This window comes from Thermobia domestica, chromosome 11 (assembly GCF_964235325.1).
Source record: "Thermobia domestica chromosome 11, izTheDome1.hap1.1, whole genome shotgun sequence".
In the NCBI taxonomy this organism is placed as follows: domain Eukaryota; kingdom Metazoa; phylum Arthropoda; class Insecta; order Zygentoma; family Lepismatidae; genus Thermobia; species Thermobia domestica.
The window spans coordinates 15,087,059-15,105,265 of record NC_137464.1 but is presented as its reverse complement, the minus strand read 5'-3'; the positions used below and the strand labels follow the sequence as shown (position 1 = coordinate 15,105,265).

The 18,207-nt window shown below is 35.8% G+C and overlaps 1 protein-coding gene across 1 annotated transcript in view; it reads left to right on the top strand.

The window, feature by feature from the left end:
- Positions 1 to 8,173: 8,173 nt before the first annotated feature.
- LOC145664842 (uncharacterized) overlaps positions 8,174 to 18,207 on the top strand; it is a 332,279-nt gene continuing 322,245 nt past the window's right edge. Inside the window, exons 1-2 of the mRNA XM_081731852.1 lie at positions 8,174 to 8,279; positions 8,999 to 9,081. Coding sequence (XP_081587978.1) covers positions 8,174 to 8,279; positions 8,999 to 9,081 — 189 coding nt within the window. The remainder of the gene's footprint in view (positions 8,280 to 8,998; positions 9,082 to 18,207) is intronic.

Below are 18,207 nucleotides of genomic sequence, written 5' to 3'. Positions count from 1 at the left end.
TCCCGGTACTTCATTCCAGGATACCGAAGGCACGAATCGTCCTATAGCCAGAGGTTGGGTATCTGATCATCCTCCAAGAACAACATTGGAATTTAATGGATCATCGAGTGGTGCAGAGAAGAACGAGTGAGGCAAACATACAAGCGCAAACACATCTCCAGTAGAGGTATGAAGACATCCACAGGTAATCAGTTGCGGTTTAGCGAAGTTAAGTCGCTCACAAAGTTTAGTGGCGTGCCAGGAGATATACCCGCTACGGCATTTCTCGAAAAATTTCAGGATGAATGCGAGCTCATAGGTGTAAATGAGTCTCAATTCTTAAAGTTATTACCGCATATCTTGTTGCCACCTTGCTTAACATGGTTTAAAGCTATTAGAGGTAATCTTCATACGTATTCAGATTTTAAGAATGCTCTTTTGTCAAATTATGAAAACGATTTTATGGTAGCAAATAGAGATGCTGTTTTGCGAACGAACCACTACAATCCAAAGTTACACCGGAGTATTACTGAATTTGTAGTATCGACATATCATGAGCTAAGATCATTAAATCCGAACCATCCGGAATCCCGAATTATAGCGTCAATTAGGATCTTATTGCCATTTAGACTACAACAGTTGTTAATGTCGGCTCAGTGCATTAACTTCAACCATTTAATTATGCTCATTCATAGTTATGAGAGTCAATCTGCAATTCAGAATAACAATAAGATGCAGGATAGAGGTCAGGATAATTATGCACGTAATCAGACACAATATGCATCTGTTCGTAATGTAGATATACAACCTGAAAATGATTCTAATGTTCGTAGTTTCAACAATAGAATGAGTAGTTATAATGGTACCGGAAATCAAACGCAACCTAACTATAGAATTGGAGCTAGGAATTTTAGAAATAACAACAGGAATTTCAGTAGAAGTAATAATTATCGCCAATTCTCACAAAATCAATTTGCAGATGGCAGGAATTTTGTAAATAGGAATCAAAATATGGTATAATCCTATGAAAGACAAGCAAGTGCACAAGATTGTGCTATACAATGTTGCTTAAATGAGCCCTTTGAACGTATAATTTGAACTATCAAAAAGACGTCCGATGGATTTGTATTAAATTGACCTTTGCTTACGTCTATGGTTATTATGTTCTTTATTCGATTTATTATTATAATGTATGTTAAGTAATGTAATTATATTTGTAAATCATGTCTTTTGCAAAGTTATCTCATGATTACTTATATGAATATTATGAAATATCTTGTTAAATATGTAGAAAGCAAATCATTTACGAAATATTGACGAAGTTTATTTATGACAATCAACTAAAAATGTTATTGAATTTATTCCTTATAGTTTTGTTGCAATTTCCTTTTATAGTATTAATTTGAGGAAGTATTTATTTGTGTTTCATGATAAGAAATTATCTAAAAGCTTTATTATAAGACGCTACTCTTGTTGTCGTGTTTATTCTTTTTGAATTTCATGCGATTATTATGAATATTTAAAAATAAAAGATCATAATTTTAATGTAAACTTATGAAAGTAATGACAGATATATCAAATAGATGCACCTTATTATATGGAAAGAGTAAGAATAATCAATATCGAATCTTTTAATTTTTCAAAAGTTTATTAATGTATTAAATGATGACCATCAATGCGTTTATATGTTCCAACTTTGTTGATTTCTGATCCTATCAATATTTAATAATATGAAGATCTTTGTTTGTAAATAGTGTTGTTTGTATATGAAGGAATAGTTAATTTATACCCTAGAAGGAGACTATCAGTTAGGTTTGATTTTTGAATAGCCTTACTTATGATAATTGTAATTCGTCGTTATTAATATTGAGATATATTGACAAATATAAAAAATGTGTAATGTTATAATATATTATATATATAAATGGAAAAGTAGAATATGTGTATTAAAGGTGATATTTTATATATATGTGAGGGCTATTCAAAAGATAAATGTTTCATGATATCTAACCCAGGGATCTTTCCTTCATAGTAAAACTATTATGGAAGTCCCGTTCGAGGCGACATCTACAACGATAACGTTGTATGTAACATTAGCAATCTGTGCCTATTTACAGAAAGGGATCAGAGGCGAATTATGTGAGCAGTATAATGTATAAAGGAAAAGAAAGACATATAGAGATTTCGAGATATTATTTGTGTAATTGGTAGTTGTTACTATAGCAACGTCGTAAATAAATGTACATGTACGTAGACATCTTGACGAGAAAATAAGTGTGTGTATGAAGGTCTAGATATTTTATTGTATATGCAGAAAAGTTAATTATGTACACTTCTCATGGTCAAATATTAAAAACCAGTTAAGAAAGTGTTAAACGCTTTGAATTATTTTGAAGATTAACTTAAGATACGAACCAGGACCTTACAACCACCCGGGCCGATCTCGATCAAATTTTCAACCTAGATTAAGTTCGAACATGAGATGATTTTTGTCATATCACTTTGACGACGTAACTTAAAGGAGGGGGAAAGACATTTACAAATGATGGAAAATGACTGATATTAGTGTCGAATCTATAGTTTTTGAGGTCGCTGAGATGAGCAGTGACACTTCTGATGCCATTTAAATCCAAAGTGAGCCCCGCAAAAATTGTGGGAGGGGAGAGGGATATATATATATATATATATATATATATATATATATATATATATATATATATATATATATATATATAATCAAAATGACCAATATCAAGGAGCGCTTTACTAATAGTAAAAAGTGGCTGACTAACGAAACACATTACTAATTTTTCTTAATTTAACCCAGAGAAGTGGGTAATTGATGCTAGTATACTATTATAACGATAAATGATCTTGCGAAGAAGGCCCACCAGATTTTATAACGATAAGGTAACGATAATCACATAAAACCTTTTTGTTTATTTTCTTTTGAACATTACCTTTTTATTTTGGCACATAATCACTAAATAACTACACCTCAAAAGATTGTGTGTGTATCCCTTTCTTAAGATGGTTCTGGAATAATAAATTTATTGATTATTCGTCGTCATCACAACGTAAGAACAATAACTCATCCAATTAACATATTAGAATCAATTTTTGATTCTATCTCTTTTTCGTACTTTCTTCTTCTTCTTCACACTAGTTAGTACATATTTTTAAATTACACATTGCCCAGAAGTATAATAAAAGATATTTAGAATTACACTGAAAATACGAAGATATCGTTACACTATAACTTCCGATTTTAACATTAATTCTCACAAAGTTAAAACTACAAGAAATAATGAGAAACTGTTTTCTAATATAGATTCAGCATCTCAGAGGAAGATCCCATCTCTGACCTTATCTCTCTCTATTGAAACCGGAAGTGAGAGATTTGCTACTTCCGGTTTCAATGTTGAATCTCCGTAGTTCGAATGTCTACTATAGTTTTGTGTTCAAGATCTTATGAAACCTGAAAGACAAGTATGAATGGCAAGGTTTCATAAGGTCTCAGGCGTATATTAAAATATCTATGTGTATACAGGGTGCGAAAAAAAGTCCCGAAACGATTCAATATTTCGCGAAATATACAGATCAGCAAAACAAAAATAACACGTGTAAAAAAGTTTTGAGAAAGCTATCCAATTATACCAAATGCAACCCCCTATCCCTACCCCCTTCGGGGATACAGGGGGTAACTTTAAAATTTTAAATGGAAACACATACTTTTTTATTGCACATTTGAATTCTCCAAAAAAAATGTGACAGTAATTTGACCCAGAATTGAAAACAGTGCCTTCACGGATGGCACTTAAATCAACACACAGAAAAAGGGGGCCGCAAAACGTTATGAAAATGTGGCTTCTCAGTATCGTACACTGTGCCATCCGGTTACCGCACTGAACTGCGGAATTAAAGGTTGTAAGTTCGATTCTCGCTTACAGTAAAATTTGTATGTGCATTTTTTATACCCAAATTATGAATTCATACATTTTAACTTCGATAAAAAATAATGTATTTGTCCGTATTTATTAATTTGCAGGAAAATACAAACGGCGACAAAAATGTTTTTTATTTTTTTTTTGTAAATAACCCTATGAACTCTAACCCTATTACTAAAAACTACTTCATAAAGATAGTTTGCAAAAGAATTATCGAAATTTGTATTCTATGTAACTTCAAAAAAGTACTAATTGAAGTTAAGACGTATGGAATTTATTTTGGGAAATAAAAAAAAGATCGCCTTGAACGGGATCGAACTCAGAACCTCTAAATCTGCAATCTAATACGTCAACCGTACGGCCAAAAAGTGCGGGACTAACAATTAGCATTTCCGTAACGTTTTGTTGCACTGGCCTTTCTTGTGTGTCGTTTCAAGCGCCATCTGTGAAGACACTGTTTTAAATTTTGGGTCAAATCACTGTCACTTTTTCTGGAGAATCCAAATGTGCTATAAGAAATAGGGGTTCCTATTTAACATTTTAAAGTTACCCCCGTACCCCCGAAGGGGTTGGGGATAGGGGATTGTGTTTGGTATCATTGGATAGCTTTTTCAAAACTATTTAACGTGTTATTTTTGTTTTGTTAATATTTATACTTCGCGAGTTACTGAACCGTTCGGGACTTTTTCCGCACCCTGTATATTATGTATAATGTAGTTTTACATATGTATAATCAAGATCTTATATAACCCGAAACATGGTTGCATAATGTCTCAGGCATATATTAAAGTATCTATGTATATTGTGTGTAATGTAGTTTTATATATTTTTAATCAAGATCTTATGAAACCCGAAAGACTACTATGTATGACACTGTTGCATAAAGCCTCAGGCGTGTTCGAATTCTTCAAACCAAAGAAATAGCTCTTCTCTCACATGTGCATCTTTGGAATTTCCAAAAAACAAGCGAAGAGCCATTTTGGTTGTAGTGTATTGACAAGTAAAGTAAATACAAGGCGAAAGAAGTAATTTTGAATTAGAGAGAGAGAGAGAGATGTGTCTTTTTAAATCTCTTTTATGTATAACGTAATTAACTTGGTATTAACTGAAGACTCACAAAAACACAAAAATGTCTCTTCTTTTTATTTTTGTCATGAAAATTCTGTTACAGCAAACTCAAAAGAAGAACAGAAAGCCCGTTTTAATTGCAACCTTATTTTCATTCTGTCTTTGAACTTCTTGTTGCGTTCAAAGCAAAAGAACGAAACAAGAGAGATGTTACACGCCAAACTTAAAGAAAGAGGAACCAACTTTCAAGGCTAGACAAAAAAAAAAAAAAAAAAAAAAAAAAAAAAAAGAGAGAGAGAGAGAGAGAGAGAGAGAAGTTCGCAAAAGATAAACAAAAGCCTCGTTGGTTGGAAGTCTTAATATTCACATGATGAAACTTGTAATGCATACAATTTAATTTACGAATTGTCAACAGAAGCTATGTTGACAAGTGTACTCTTTCTTGCAAATAAAAAGAAAAGATCTCAGCACAAAAAGAAGTTACTACCAGAATACTAAAATTTTACTGTTCATCTTGAGAGAAAGAAGAGGAAATGTTACAATTTTATTCTTCTTTTACGATTTCAATCACATTTGTTACATTTATGGTAAGTGTTCACTGCACTTACATCCTTGCTTGACCGCAAATGTTTATCAGATTTGAAGTGAATGACTCTAACCTTGTAGTTCAGAACTTTTCAATATAGTTCCTCTCTTTATTGAACAGCGATTTAAAAAGGCAATTTTTCTATAGGTATAGATAAAAAATATTACCCCTTTACTGAACAGTGATGGGAAAAGACAATATTTTCTGTAGGTATAGATAAAAAAAAATCTTACGTCTTTATTGAACACCGATGGAAAAAGGCAATATTTTCTGTAGGTATAGATAAAAATATTACCTCTTTATTGAACAGCGATGGAAAAAGGCAATATTTTCTGTAGGTATATATAAAAATATTACCTCTTTACTGAACAGCGATGGAAAAAGGCAATATTTTCTGTAGGTAAGATAAAAAATATTACCTCTTTACTGAACATGGATGAAGGAAGGTAATATTTTCTGTAGGTATAGATAAAAATATTACCTCTTTAATGAACAGCGATGGAAAAAGACAATATTTTGTGTAGGTATAGATAAAAAAATATTACCTCTTACTGAAAAGGGATGGAAAAAGGTAACATTTTCTGTAGGTATAAATAAAAATATTAAATCTTTACTCAACAGGGATGGAAAAAAGCAATATTTTCCGTAGGTATAGATAAAAAGATTACCTCTTTACTGAATAATGACGGAAAAAGGCAATATTTTTCTGTAGGTATAGATAAAAAATATTATCTCTTTACTGAACAGCGATGTAAATGGCAACATTATCTGTAGGTATAGATAAAAAAATATTGCCTCTTTACTCAACTGGGATGGAGGAAGGTAATTTTTCTGTAGGTATAGATAAAAATATTACCTCTTTAATGAATATCGATGGAAAAAGACAATATCTTGTGTAGGTATAGATAAAAAATATTACCTCTTTACTGAACAAGGATGGAAAAAGGCAACATTTTCTTTAGGTATAGATAAAAATATTATCTCTTTACTGAACAGCGATGGAAATGGCAACATTATCTGTAGGTATAGATAAAAATATTACCTCTTTACTGAACAGTGATGGGAAAATGCAATATTTTCTGTTATGTTATGATCTTTTTGTATAAATTCAGAACACAAAACGAATGAACAACTTGTGCTAAGATAATTATAAATTTCCTTCTTTTCGTTCAAGTTATTAACTGCCTGATCAAGATATTGATTTCTAAATGTTGTACAAGTAACATTTAATGATGGTACAAATGTCTGTTCTTATTGCATTATATTGGAGCTATCAATTGGTTCATGTTTTAAATCTTCGAGTATTGACATCTGAATAACATCCACCACACACAATGAGTGACTATACGATCGGAAGGCCCTGTTTGACGACTGGCTCTGGAAGTTAACCCTTGCTCAACCACTCCTTTTGCACACTCGGAAAAGGCACGCACTTTTTGTCGCATATGACAATCTGTTTCAAGAAACGTATATCACCGGATTTTTCGGAGCATTTATCGGCACACACCCACTCTACTGTAGAGCAAAGTTGAAGTCAACTCATGTGACATAATGCAGCAGCTTCCCTGTTGGTTTTCCCGAGCTTGTGAAAGTGACGCACTACAGTGGATTGGGACATTCCGAGTTTTTTTTGACAATTGTGGATGGGTGGACAGATTTTTCTCAATGGCGTGTCTGTGATCTGTTACCCTGGGGCGGCCGGACCTTGGCTGAACTTTGACATTCTTTACAGTCTGTAAGAAATGTCTGAAACCAACGAGTTTTACTTTGTGGCTTGCTGGTTGCTCCTGTGGTTGCTGCTGCAGCGTTATGCTCGAGTTCGAACGAATACAGTAACAGTTCAAGTATTAGATGTTGTTGAGCACTCATCGTCACTAACATTAAAAACTGACTGAAGGTAGTGACGGAGTGGTGGCCTCCATGTTAAATAGTCCTCTTCCCACATTACCTCTTGGGCGTTTGACCTTATACTTACGTTGGTTATGGTGTAAAGACAGGCCTATTGTTTCGATTGTGGAAATATTGCAAGACTTAAACCTCACCCTACTATAAACAGAATTAATGGAATGATGGAAGCAAAACAAGGATTAGCCGGCAGAGCTTAATTATTGCATTTTAATTTTGTATCTTATTTTTCTAATAATTTTGATCGACTTCATGGCCAACAAAACCATTTGTGACCATATTTAGATAAGAAAGGTCCTCCATCAGCACATACCACAACGAGAATAGCTTCCGAGAAGACTTTTGGTAAGAAGTCAGTTCAGCTGAATGACCCTTAAAACATGCAACAATTCTTACATCTAAGTTAGTGAGTGTTGTATAACTTCAAGTAACCACGAAAATAATTTTATTTCATAGCGAATACGGGGAAACTGTTTAACCCTTTACAGGCGAACGTGGCATATAAACACACAGTCGATCATTCTGTTGAAGATAGATTTGGTATATAAATACAAAATCTGGACTGAGAGGAAGGGTGTGGTATATGAACACAAATTTTGGGCTGAGAGGACAATTGTGGAATATGAACACAAAATCTGGACAGAGAGGACTGGTCTGGTATACGAACACAAGATATTTAATGAGGGGAATGGGCATGGAATATGAACATAAAATTTGGGCTGAAAGGATGGGTGTGGTATATGAACACAACATATGGACTGAGAGGACGGGTGTAGTATATGAACACAACATATGTACAGAAAACGGATGTGGTTTAAAAGCCTAATCTACGTTATTTTGTCAAATAAGTGATTCCATTTATAGCAATATATGATAATAAAAATTCAGTTTGGAAATTATTTATTCTTCATTATTCTTCATTATTCTTCATTATTATTATTATTATTATTATTATTATTATTATTATTATTATTATTATTATTATTATTATTATTATTATTATTATTATTATTATTATTATTATCTTTGTTTCTAAAGAAATACAGATTTAAAATAGCCCTTCGCAAAGGGTTAATACATAGCCGCTTCGTTTCAAAGTTACTTTTTGAAAGAATATCTAGTAACATAAAAAGGAAATACTATTCGTTTTTATTATTTTATTACGAGTGTACGACCAGGGCGCCAATTTCTCTGTAAATTTTGGGGGGTGAGCCCCTTGTATACGACCTCTAAGTAATTGTACTTTTTGGTTAAGTAGATAAAATATAGAGATAAAGCACTATAGTATTCAGAAGCAACAATAAAAAGTACTCATTAATGTTGGTGATTCTACAATTAAACAGAATAGATTTACGTTTATTGAAAAATACATAAAGTACGGGACAAGAATAAACGACCAAAAATGCCATTAAAACTAACGGCGTTTTAAAATTTTATTAAACTAATAATGTTTTCTTCAATATGAAGTAGAAAACTTTGCTTACGTTATTTTTCTCTTTGTTTTCTCTTGAAGTGATTGGTGCACCTAAAGCTGATGAAGGAAGCCATATACCACTTGCTAATCCCACAAAAGGGAAGGACAACAAACTACAACATGTAAGTACAAGTTTTTTGTAGTAGTTCCAGTTTATTCATTTTCAGCAGCGATGGAGAAAGGTAATATTTTCTGTAGGTGTGGATGAAACTATTACCTCTTTATTCAACAGCGATGTAAAAAGACATTTTTGTAGATATCAATAAAAATATTACCTCTTTACTGAAGATCGATGGAAAAGGGCAATATTTTCTGTGGGTATAGATAAAAATGTTACCTCTTTACTTAACAGCGATGGAAAAAGACAATATTTTCTACAGGTATGAATGAGAATATTACCTCTTTACTGAACAACGATGGAAAAAAGCAACATTTTCTGTAGGTATAGGTGAAAAATTACCTCTTTATTGAACAACGATGGAAAAAAGCAATATTTTCTATAGATGTAGATGAAGATATTATCTCTATATTCAACGAAGATAGAAAAGAATGTTTTCTATGGATATAGATGAAGATATTATTTCGATAGTAAACAATTTTTTCCACCTATAACCCATAGAAAAGTATATTTTCTCTAGGTTTAGACGAAGACATTCCCTCCATATTGAACATCGACGGAAAGAAATATTTTCTGTAGATATTGATGAAGATATGATCTCGATAGTGAACTTCGATGGATTTCTGTAGATATAGATGAAGATATCTCGATATGGAAATTGATGAAATAAAGTTTTTTTTTTTTTTTTTTTTTGTAGTATAGATGAAATTATCTCGATACTGGACATCGATGGAATAAGAGGAATATTTTCTGTAGGTATTATAAATGAAGATATTATTACGTTACCGAACATCAATGGAAAAATAAAATATTTTCTATAGGTAAAAATATATGTATATTACCTCGTTACTAAGTTTAAAATACTTTGTAAAGTAAATATAGGATATATAAATACAGTCGATGTTTATTGCAGATAATATCTATATTTTATAACAAAACCATGTATACACTATCATCTGCTTTTCCTTCTTTTCTGAGATGACGTAGGTAAAATACACTATGTGATCAAAAGTATCCGGACACCGGGCTGAAAATGACTTACAATTTTGTGGCGTCCTCCGTCGGTACTGCTGGAATTCAATATGGTGTTGGCCCACCTTAGCCTTGATGAGAACTTGCACTCTCGCAGGCATACTTTTAATCAGGTGCTGGAAGGTTTCTTGGGGAATGGCAGAACATTCTTCACGGAGTGCTGAACTGAGGAGAGATCTCGATGTCGGTCGGTGAGGCCTAGCACGAAGTCGGCGTTCGAAAACATCCCAAAGGTGTTCTATAGGAATCAAGTCAGGACTCTGTGCAGGCCAGTCCATTACAGGGATGTTATGGTCGTGCAGGCCGTGCAGTATGAACAGATGCTGGATCGTATTGAAAGATGCAATCGCCATCCCCCAATTGCTCTTCAACTGTCGGAAGCAAGAAGGTGTTTAAAACATCAATGTAGGCATGCGCTGTGAGAGTGCCACGCAAAACAACAAGGGGTGCAAGCCCCTCCAAGAAAAACACGACCACACCATAACACCACCACCTCCGAATTTTACTGTTGTCACTACACAAGCTGACAGATTACGTTCACCGGGCATTCGCTATACCCACACCCTGCCATCGGATCGCCACATTATGTACCGTGATTCGTCACTCCACACAACGTTTTTCCACTGTTCAATCGTCCAATGTTTACGCTCCTTACACCAAGTGAGGCGTCGTTTGGCATTTACCTGCGTGATATGTGGCTTATGAGTAGCCGCTCGACCATGAAATCCAAGTTTTCTCACCTCACGCCTAACTGTCATAGTACTTGGAGTGGATCCTGATGCAGTTTGGAATTCCTGTATGATGGTCTGGATAGATGTCTGTCTATTACACTTTACGACCCTCTTCAACTGTCGGCGGTCTCTGTCAGTCAACAGACGAGGTCGGCCTGTACGCTTTTGTGCTGTATGTCCCCCTTCACGTTTCCACTTCACTATCACATCAGACACAGTTGACCTAGAGATGTTTAGGAGTGTGAAAATCTCGCGTACAGACTTCTGACACAAGTGACACCCAATCACCTGACCACGTTCGAAGTCCATGAGTTCCGCAGAGCGCCCCATGTGGCTTTCTCACAATGCATTCTGCTTTCTCACGATGTCTAATGACTACTGAGGTCGCTGATAATGAGTACCTGGCAGTAGGTGGCAGCACAATGCACCTAATATGAAAAACGTATGTTTTGGGGGGTGTCGGGATACTTTCATCACATAGTGTATATTCAGCTGCTAATATGATTATGCCAATTTTTAACCGGTGATTATCCCACCATATACGTTAATTCTTAATAAAGACTATGATTAACAATGTTACTTCATGCTGTAATAGTAATTACCTATCTTATCTGTCTGATGGCAAGTTTTTGCAAACTTGCCTAACTACTGCAGGTCCTAAAATATCTGCACAGGTGGTAGGGTTGCAAAGTAAATTTTTTGATGACAAATGATGTCAGTCATCTGGGCAAAACATAGAAAGTTACTAGTGTTGCTAGAGGTACTTTTTTCACCTAATTTTTTTTCATTGTGCATCGTTTTTTAAGCAAACAGGATAAATTGAATCTAATGAAACATTGTGATTCAAGACTTGTTGCGTACATACTTTCAAGACGATTTTTCGCTGAATATGTAAAGATTTTTAACAGAAGATCATACCTAGATTCATTAAATATATCTAAGTGACTCTGCATTGTGGTTGTGATTAAAAACTGATTATCTTAAGCGCCTTTGGCTCTGAAGAATTGGATTCAATTCCTGATAGGGGCTCATGTGGTTCATACACTGTGTTAAGCTGTGGATACACGTCTCAAACAGCTTCAGTTCAAAAAAAAAAAAAAAAAAAAAAAGAAAAGAAAAAAAGAAACTAAACTTCAAATCAAGTGGAGGCAACAGTGGCTCAGCGGTAGAGTGTGTACCTTTCGTGCCTGGTGTTCCTGGTTCGATCCCCTGGTGTAAGTTTGTAGTAGACAATATCGTGTCGGTGAGTTTTATCAGGGTACTCCCGTTTCCTCCCACTTTCTCATTCCACCGATTTTTCCATCATCATTCACTTGGCTAAATCAGCCTAAAGAGCACCATCGTGGGACGTTAAACGAAAATATCTCATTTCAAATCAACCAATCTAATGCCCGCGAAGGGATAAAGGTTCATAACCTACAACGTACAAAGTAGATATCCTACTCCATATGGATTAATAGTCTTTTTTATGTTAAGGAAGAATGTTCCTTTGAGTTGCTGAAATTTTGAGGAAATATGAGTGTTTCAGTATATTTGGAAAGAGCATATTTTCTCTCCCTGTTATTGATATTATTTTGATACTAAAGCCTGTGACAAACATCTTGACATTTCAACTAAACGAATAAAACGCAAGCTCTGACGCGACGTTGACAAGTGGTAAAGGGGTGTGGCTATGGCTAAGCAGACGAACTACAGCGCAATCGGGTGGCAGAAAACAGACGTAGATGTGTACTAAATAAACGTGGCAATACCGCTGGCCTCTCATTTGCTAGCAGCATTTAAAGGGAACTTGGAGCGCAGCCTTCAAAGGCCAAGATGTTTGTCACGCCGTTTAGTAGAAATGTCCCGTTCTTCGCACATGTATAATTAGCTTTAATGAATACTACATTTATGCCGCTATGTGCTTGGCTTTTCATGGCACCTTTCGTGCATTATCAGTATACTTCTGTTGGACCGACTGATTGAAGATATCTGTGCAGCGCAGCGGCAGTTCGACTCACCTTTCATCCTTTTCTCTCTTTTTCTACCAAGAAAGGCAGAACCCTGTGTATAATTATCTATACATTGAAATGCTAGGTTTATATGTTTTATGGGCAAGAAAAGTTTATATGTCTCCAATTCTTTCGACAATGAGATCTCGAAAACCACAAGTGCTAGAAACGTCGATTCCTTGTGGATTCCAAATTTTGTATAGATTGTTAAGTTCTAATTGAATACTTAAAAAAGTGGCTGTTATATCTTTATTAATTTTTTCGGGGTACACTGGATGTGTTGAAACTCTAAGGATCATATCCTATGAGGTATACGTTCCAACACAACATATACAATGGTTGTATATCTCTCAGCGTTTGCTTCATGGCCAAATGATAATGAAAAACGAAGGATAACCATTTTCCCGGTCTAAGACGAATCTTTATTGTTTGGAGTGTTTTGCCCAATGAACACCATATATCACTGACATTATAATTAATTGTGTGTGGGTAATGTATTTACTTATTACATACTGCATGCAAGAAGAAAGAAAACACTGATCACATATGAAATAGAAACTCCAACCGGAAGTAGGTTCAAATCTTGCAAACGGTGCAAGATATTGAAAAAATTAACGAAAATATCTCCTCTTTATGGTACCCGTTACTGATTTTTATCAAGATGCCTTGCACTTGTGTCTGTAAAGGGACATGTACAATAGAGGTCTGTACGGGTTCGGCCGAACCTGCGGGCTTAGCCCGACCTAGCCCGCTGCCCGGGCTCGTACCTACAAAGAATATATCGCTTCGGACTCGGGACGGGCTCGGGTCGTAAATTTTTAAATATACAACCATATTTCTCGGACCTTTTCGGACCTAACTTTGTAAACGTACTGTGCAACGATATTTATTGGACGTTTATTCAATTCCTTCCGGAGAACTTTTAAAGCACAACTGCAATATTAAACCTTTAATTGCTGTAAATATGTAAAAATACAATTTTGCATAAATTATAAAGTTTCTGGAATTCGGGCTTATTTCGGACTCATTTGATTACCAAACGAGCTCGGGCCGGGCTCGGGCTTAAATGCTAAAACATATTTCGGACTTGGGTCGGACTTCACATTATAAATTCACGGGTCGGGCCTGGCCCGGGCTAAAAATTCCGGCCCGTACAGATCTCTAATGTACAATCCGCGGCAAAAAACCTGCAACACGAGGATGTAAGTTTATTGTGATACTACGCCTAACAGTACAGAGAATGAACATAACGTCTAAGTGGAACGAATCACGCCAGGATAAACCTTGTCCTCCTCCCGTGCACACTTATTTTGGAGCAAAAGACTTCGTCATTTCACAATAAACTTATATGCTCATGTTGCAGGTTTTTTTGCCGCGGATTGTACAAATGTTGTAAGGAATGAAAGGAAATTCATGCTCATGATGCGCTGTATAGAGAGCACAGGTTCAGCTAGTTTTAAATGTAAAGTCTAGATTCCAAATTTCATGTCTTTAAGCTGAGGAAATCCTTGAGATACGACATATTATTAAGAAAATTGGAATTCTTTATTTCTCCAGCATTCACGTTGAATTTACGTTCTTATTAGTAGCTTACGTCAGAAATTCTTTGTTCTATCCAAATTTCAAAATTCTAGCTTAAGAAATTTGTCCTGGGCGTTGATCTGTCGGCCAATCAGAAGAGATTAAGGAGATTGATTGTTTGAGTCTTGCTTTAACACAAAAATCTTCCAAGAAAAATGTTACCGACAAGAAATGAAGACAGAAAATATTCCACTATTCACAAAACACACTGTAGATTCGTAATACAAGACAACAAACAGTAAGTCTAAAACTACTATTTTTGACCCACTTAAATATCTTGTATATCCCACAATCTACGAATAATCATTGACGTGAGGCCAGACGGATGACCTAAATTCGAAGACCGGATGACTTTTGATTGATGGGGAAGAACCATAGGCAAAGGTGTTGCCACATTCGCTGTTATTGTGGCCAGTAGAACGGAAAATTGAACGGTAAAGAGTCGTGAAATGGAAAATTGTCTCCGTTTCAAACACGCACACATATATATTTTAGTACGGGTGATGGTATGCGTCTTAGAATGTTACATCGATCAAACCAAAGCAGAAGATGGTAACGAAATATGTTAAGAACTAAAGGTACCGAAATGGCTTACTATATAGGTATACTAAGCAACTTCAAACTACCATTCTACTTATTTCAAATTGCTGACAAGTTTATTTCGTCTTCCAAGAGGTCGAACAAATGTATTAAATTTAATGCAGACACTGATCCTCAAAAATATAGGTTTTGTCACTTAAAAATTTTAAATTGTAAAACAAAAAATAAGTTTTATGTTCCACTCTTATGCCATGTAGGTTAAATAAGTTGAGTTGAGTTTAGCGTCACTTTAAACAGCAAGACTATATGAGACATGGGCTTACTGATTAATGTGAAATCCGATCCACAAGAGCTCTAGCCGGGAATCGAAACCGGGTCTCCCACGCCAAACGCGCGTACGGTAACCGCTTAGTCACGAAAGATCTCTGTCAGCTGAACGAGAGGAGTGCTTAATGGAAGTGAATGATTGTAAAATATTTAGCAAAATTTCGTGGATGGAAACGAAAAAAAAAACGAAAAACCCATAGAAATGAAATGAAATATTTGAGTTTTACGTTCCACGGTTATGCCGGTTATGTTAAAGAAGACGGTGATTATGAGAAATGAATGAAATGGTGGAATGAAGAAACTGGGAGGAAACGGGGAAACCCCGAGAGAACCCATAGACACGATGTTGTCCACCACAAACTCACATGGCCTATTATCAAGCCAGAGACCCCTCGGACCGGTGTGATTACTCTACCACTAAACCACTATGTCAACTTCTAAACTAGTAACTAAACTTAGTATTTCTAAAATTAGTAACTCTTCTTGTTTATAATCAGTTTAGTTCTAAATATTAGGGCATGATTCATGGCGTGTGTGCTGGGCGAATAAAAAGAAGTTTGTGACATTTCGTTACTGTGTAGTAAAAGAGTATGGTTAAACACAGACGCACTACAATGCGAGCAGATGACAGATACATCTCGTTCTCTGAGAACACCACAGCTCTCTCATCTGCTAACAGTGTTTAAAGGGAACTAGTAGCGCCACCTTCAAACGTCATAAACGCTATCTCTGAGTATAGTTACTCTCCCATATATTGCTACACTTAGTTGATATTGTAATTGCCCTCGTATTTATTGCTATATTAAGAAGGAGCACTAAAGCGTGAGATAGAATCGATTGTGTGTAGGCTAAGTGAATAAAATAAAAATGTGACGAGACTTTGCCGGGTGATAAAGGAGTGCAGCTAAACAGATGCATTACAATGCAACTAGGTGACAGATACATCATGTTTTCTGACAACACTGCAATTTTCTCATCCGCTAACAGCGTTTAAAGGGAAATCGGAGCGACGCCTTCAAAAGCCATAAACGCTGACCCTGAGCATAGATTTATATGCATATCATGTTTGGGCTTCATAATTATACTAGGTACATAATGAAAGTAATGTTTGATCTCGAGACACTTTTGATTTTGCCGAACTACTACACGAACTGCATTGACTGCAGTGTTTACATGAATTTCCGCGACATTTTAGTTACTATCCTAACGCATACAACGTAGCTGGTCTTCTAGGGGTATACTATATTCTTCAAAGTTTTTTATTCAAAGTATCTTCATCCTACTAACTCAATGAAGCCAGAAAAACAACCGAGCATCTGTCAGAGCACCGAGTCTGATTGGCTACTCTTGTTTCCGCCATGAATGTTGGCTCAAAACACTGCGATCTTAGTGGGCTGAGCGGGAGGAGTAAGGGTGGCGAAACTGTGACGTATGGCGTTATGATTTTGTTGTATAGACAGATCGTCTGTTTTATAATATCCTTGAAACTTAGTAAGAAACATAGGTGTCCAAACTCGCGAGCCAGGCGCTCATGAGCTCGGCACTAGCGCTCAACCGGGCTCGGGCTCGATAATTGAGCGCGAGCCCGAGTGAGCCCGAGCTCCAATGAAATAAGTGAGCGCGAACCCAAGTGAGTGCGAGCCCAGTTGAGAGAAGTGAGCGCGAGTCCGAGTGAGCGCGAACCCAATCGAGAGAAGTGAGTGCGAGCCCGAATGAGTGCGAGCCCAGTCAAGAGAGATGAGCGCGAGCCCAGTTGAGACAGTTGAGTGCGAGCGCGAGTGAGTGCGAGCCCAGTCAAAAGTGATGAGCGCGGGCCTGAGTGAGTGCGAGCTCAGTTGAGAGAAGTGATCACGAGTGCTAATGAGCTCGAGCCCAGTTGAGACAGTTGAGCGCGAGCGCGAGTGAGTGCGAGCCCAGTCAAAAGAGATGAGCGCGAGCCCGAGTAAGCGCGAGCCCAGTGAAAAATGGCCATCTATGGTAAGAAATTCGATCAGAGCACGCTGCTTAATAAAATTGACTTTCCGTCAATTGACCATTACTGCCGAACTACTGTATATATATATATATATATATATATATATATATATATATATATATATATATATATATATATATATATATATATAAGCAAATTTAAACTTTAACGTTTATGGCACAAAAAAGAGGCAAAAAATCATTAGAAATTATTAATATGTATAGTAATCAGTGACGGCGCCAGTTTTAACATTTGAGGGGCTAGTAAGCGGAAATACAGAGGCATTTTTAGCAGGGGGCAACTATTTTTATATATACCGAGAAAATTATCTTTGTATTACTTGAACTGCATTATAACATAGCTGGAAGTAGTCGGAAAGCGCCGTCACCTTGCCTTCTCTAGCGTCGTCACTGATAGTAACTATGATCCAATAGCCACAACTTACTGACCGGGCTTTGTATAAACTCTCAGGCGCACATTTAATTATTTATATTCGGCTAGTGTCTTTAACTTTGTTTTATTTATTTATTTACTAATATAGTGCTAAACCTAGTGCTATTTATGTTATTGATTCTCTAGAGCAGTTACTAGAAAACTATGCAAATGAAGGGGAGAGGAATGAAACTATATATATATATATATATTATTTTAGCACTTTCGATACACAGAATAGAGTGTTAATGGGGTAGAATATAGATAAAGTATTTGTGTTGTTTTCGTTTGTTCGTTATCTCATTGTTCCATCTCTCCATTTGAGTTATTCTATTGATGTTATCGATTGTCGATAACGGAACGTGGTAGCCAGGAAGGTGAAGAAAATAAGTGTAGCCAACCATAAAAAGATAATAACATTGTTGTTGATATTTTGATACAGGTCCTTTATCATGTTTCCATATACACTACTGTTAGTTTATGCTGGCAGGGCTCGTTCTACCACATGTGCAACACGTGCA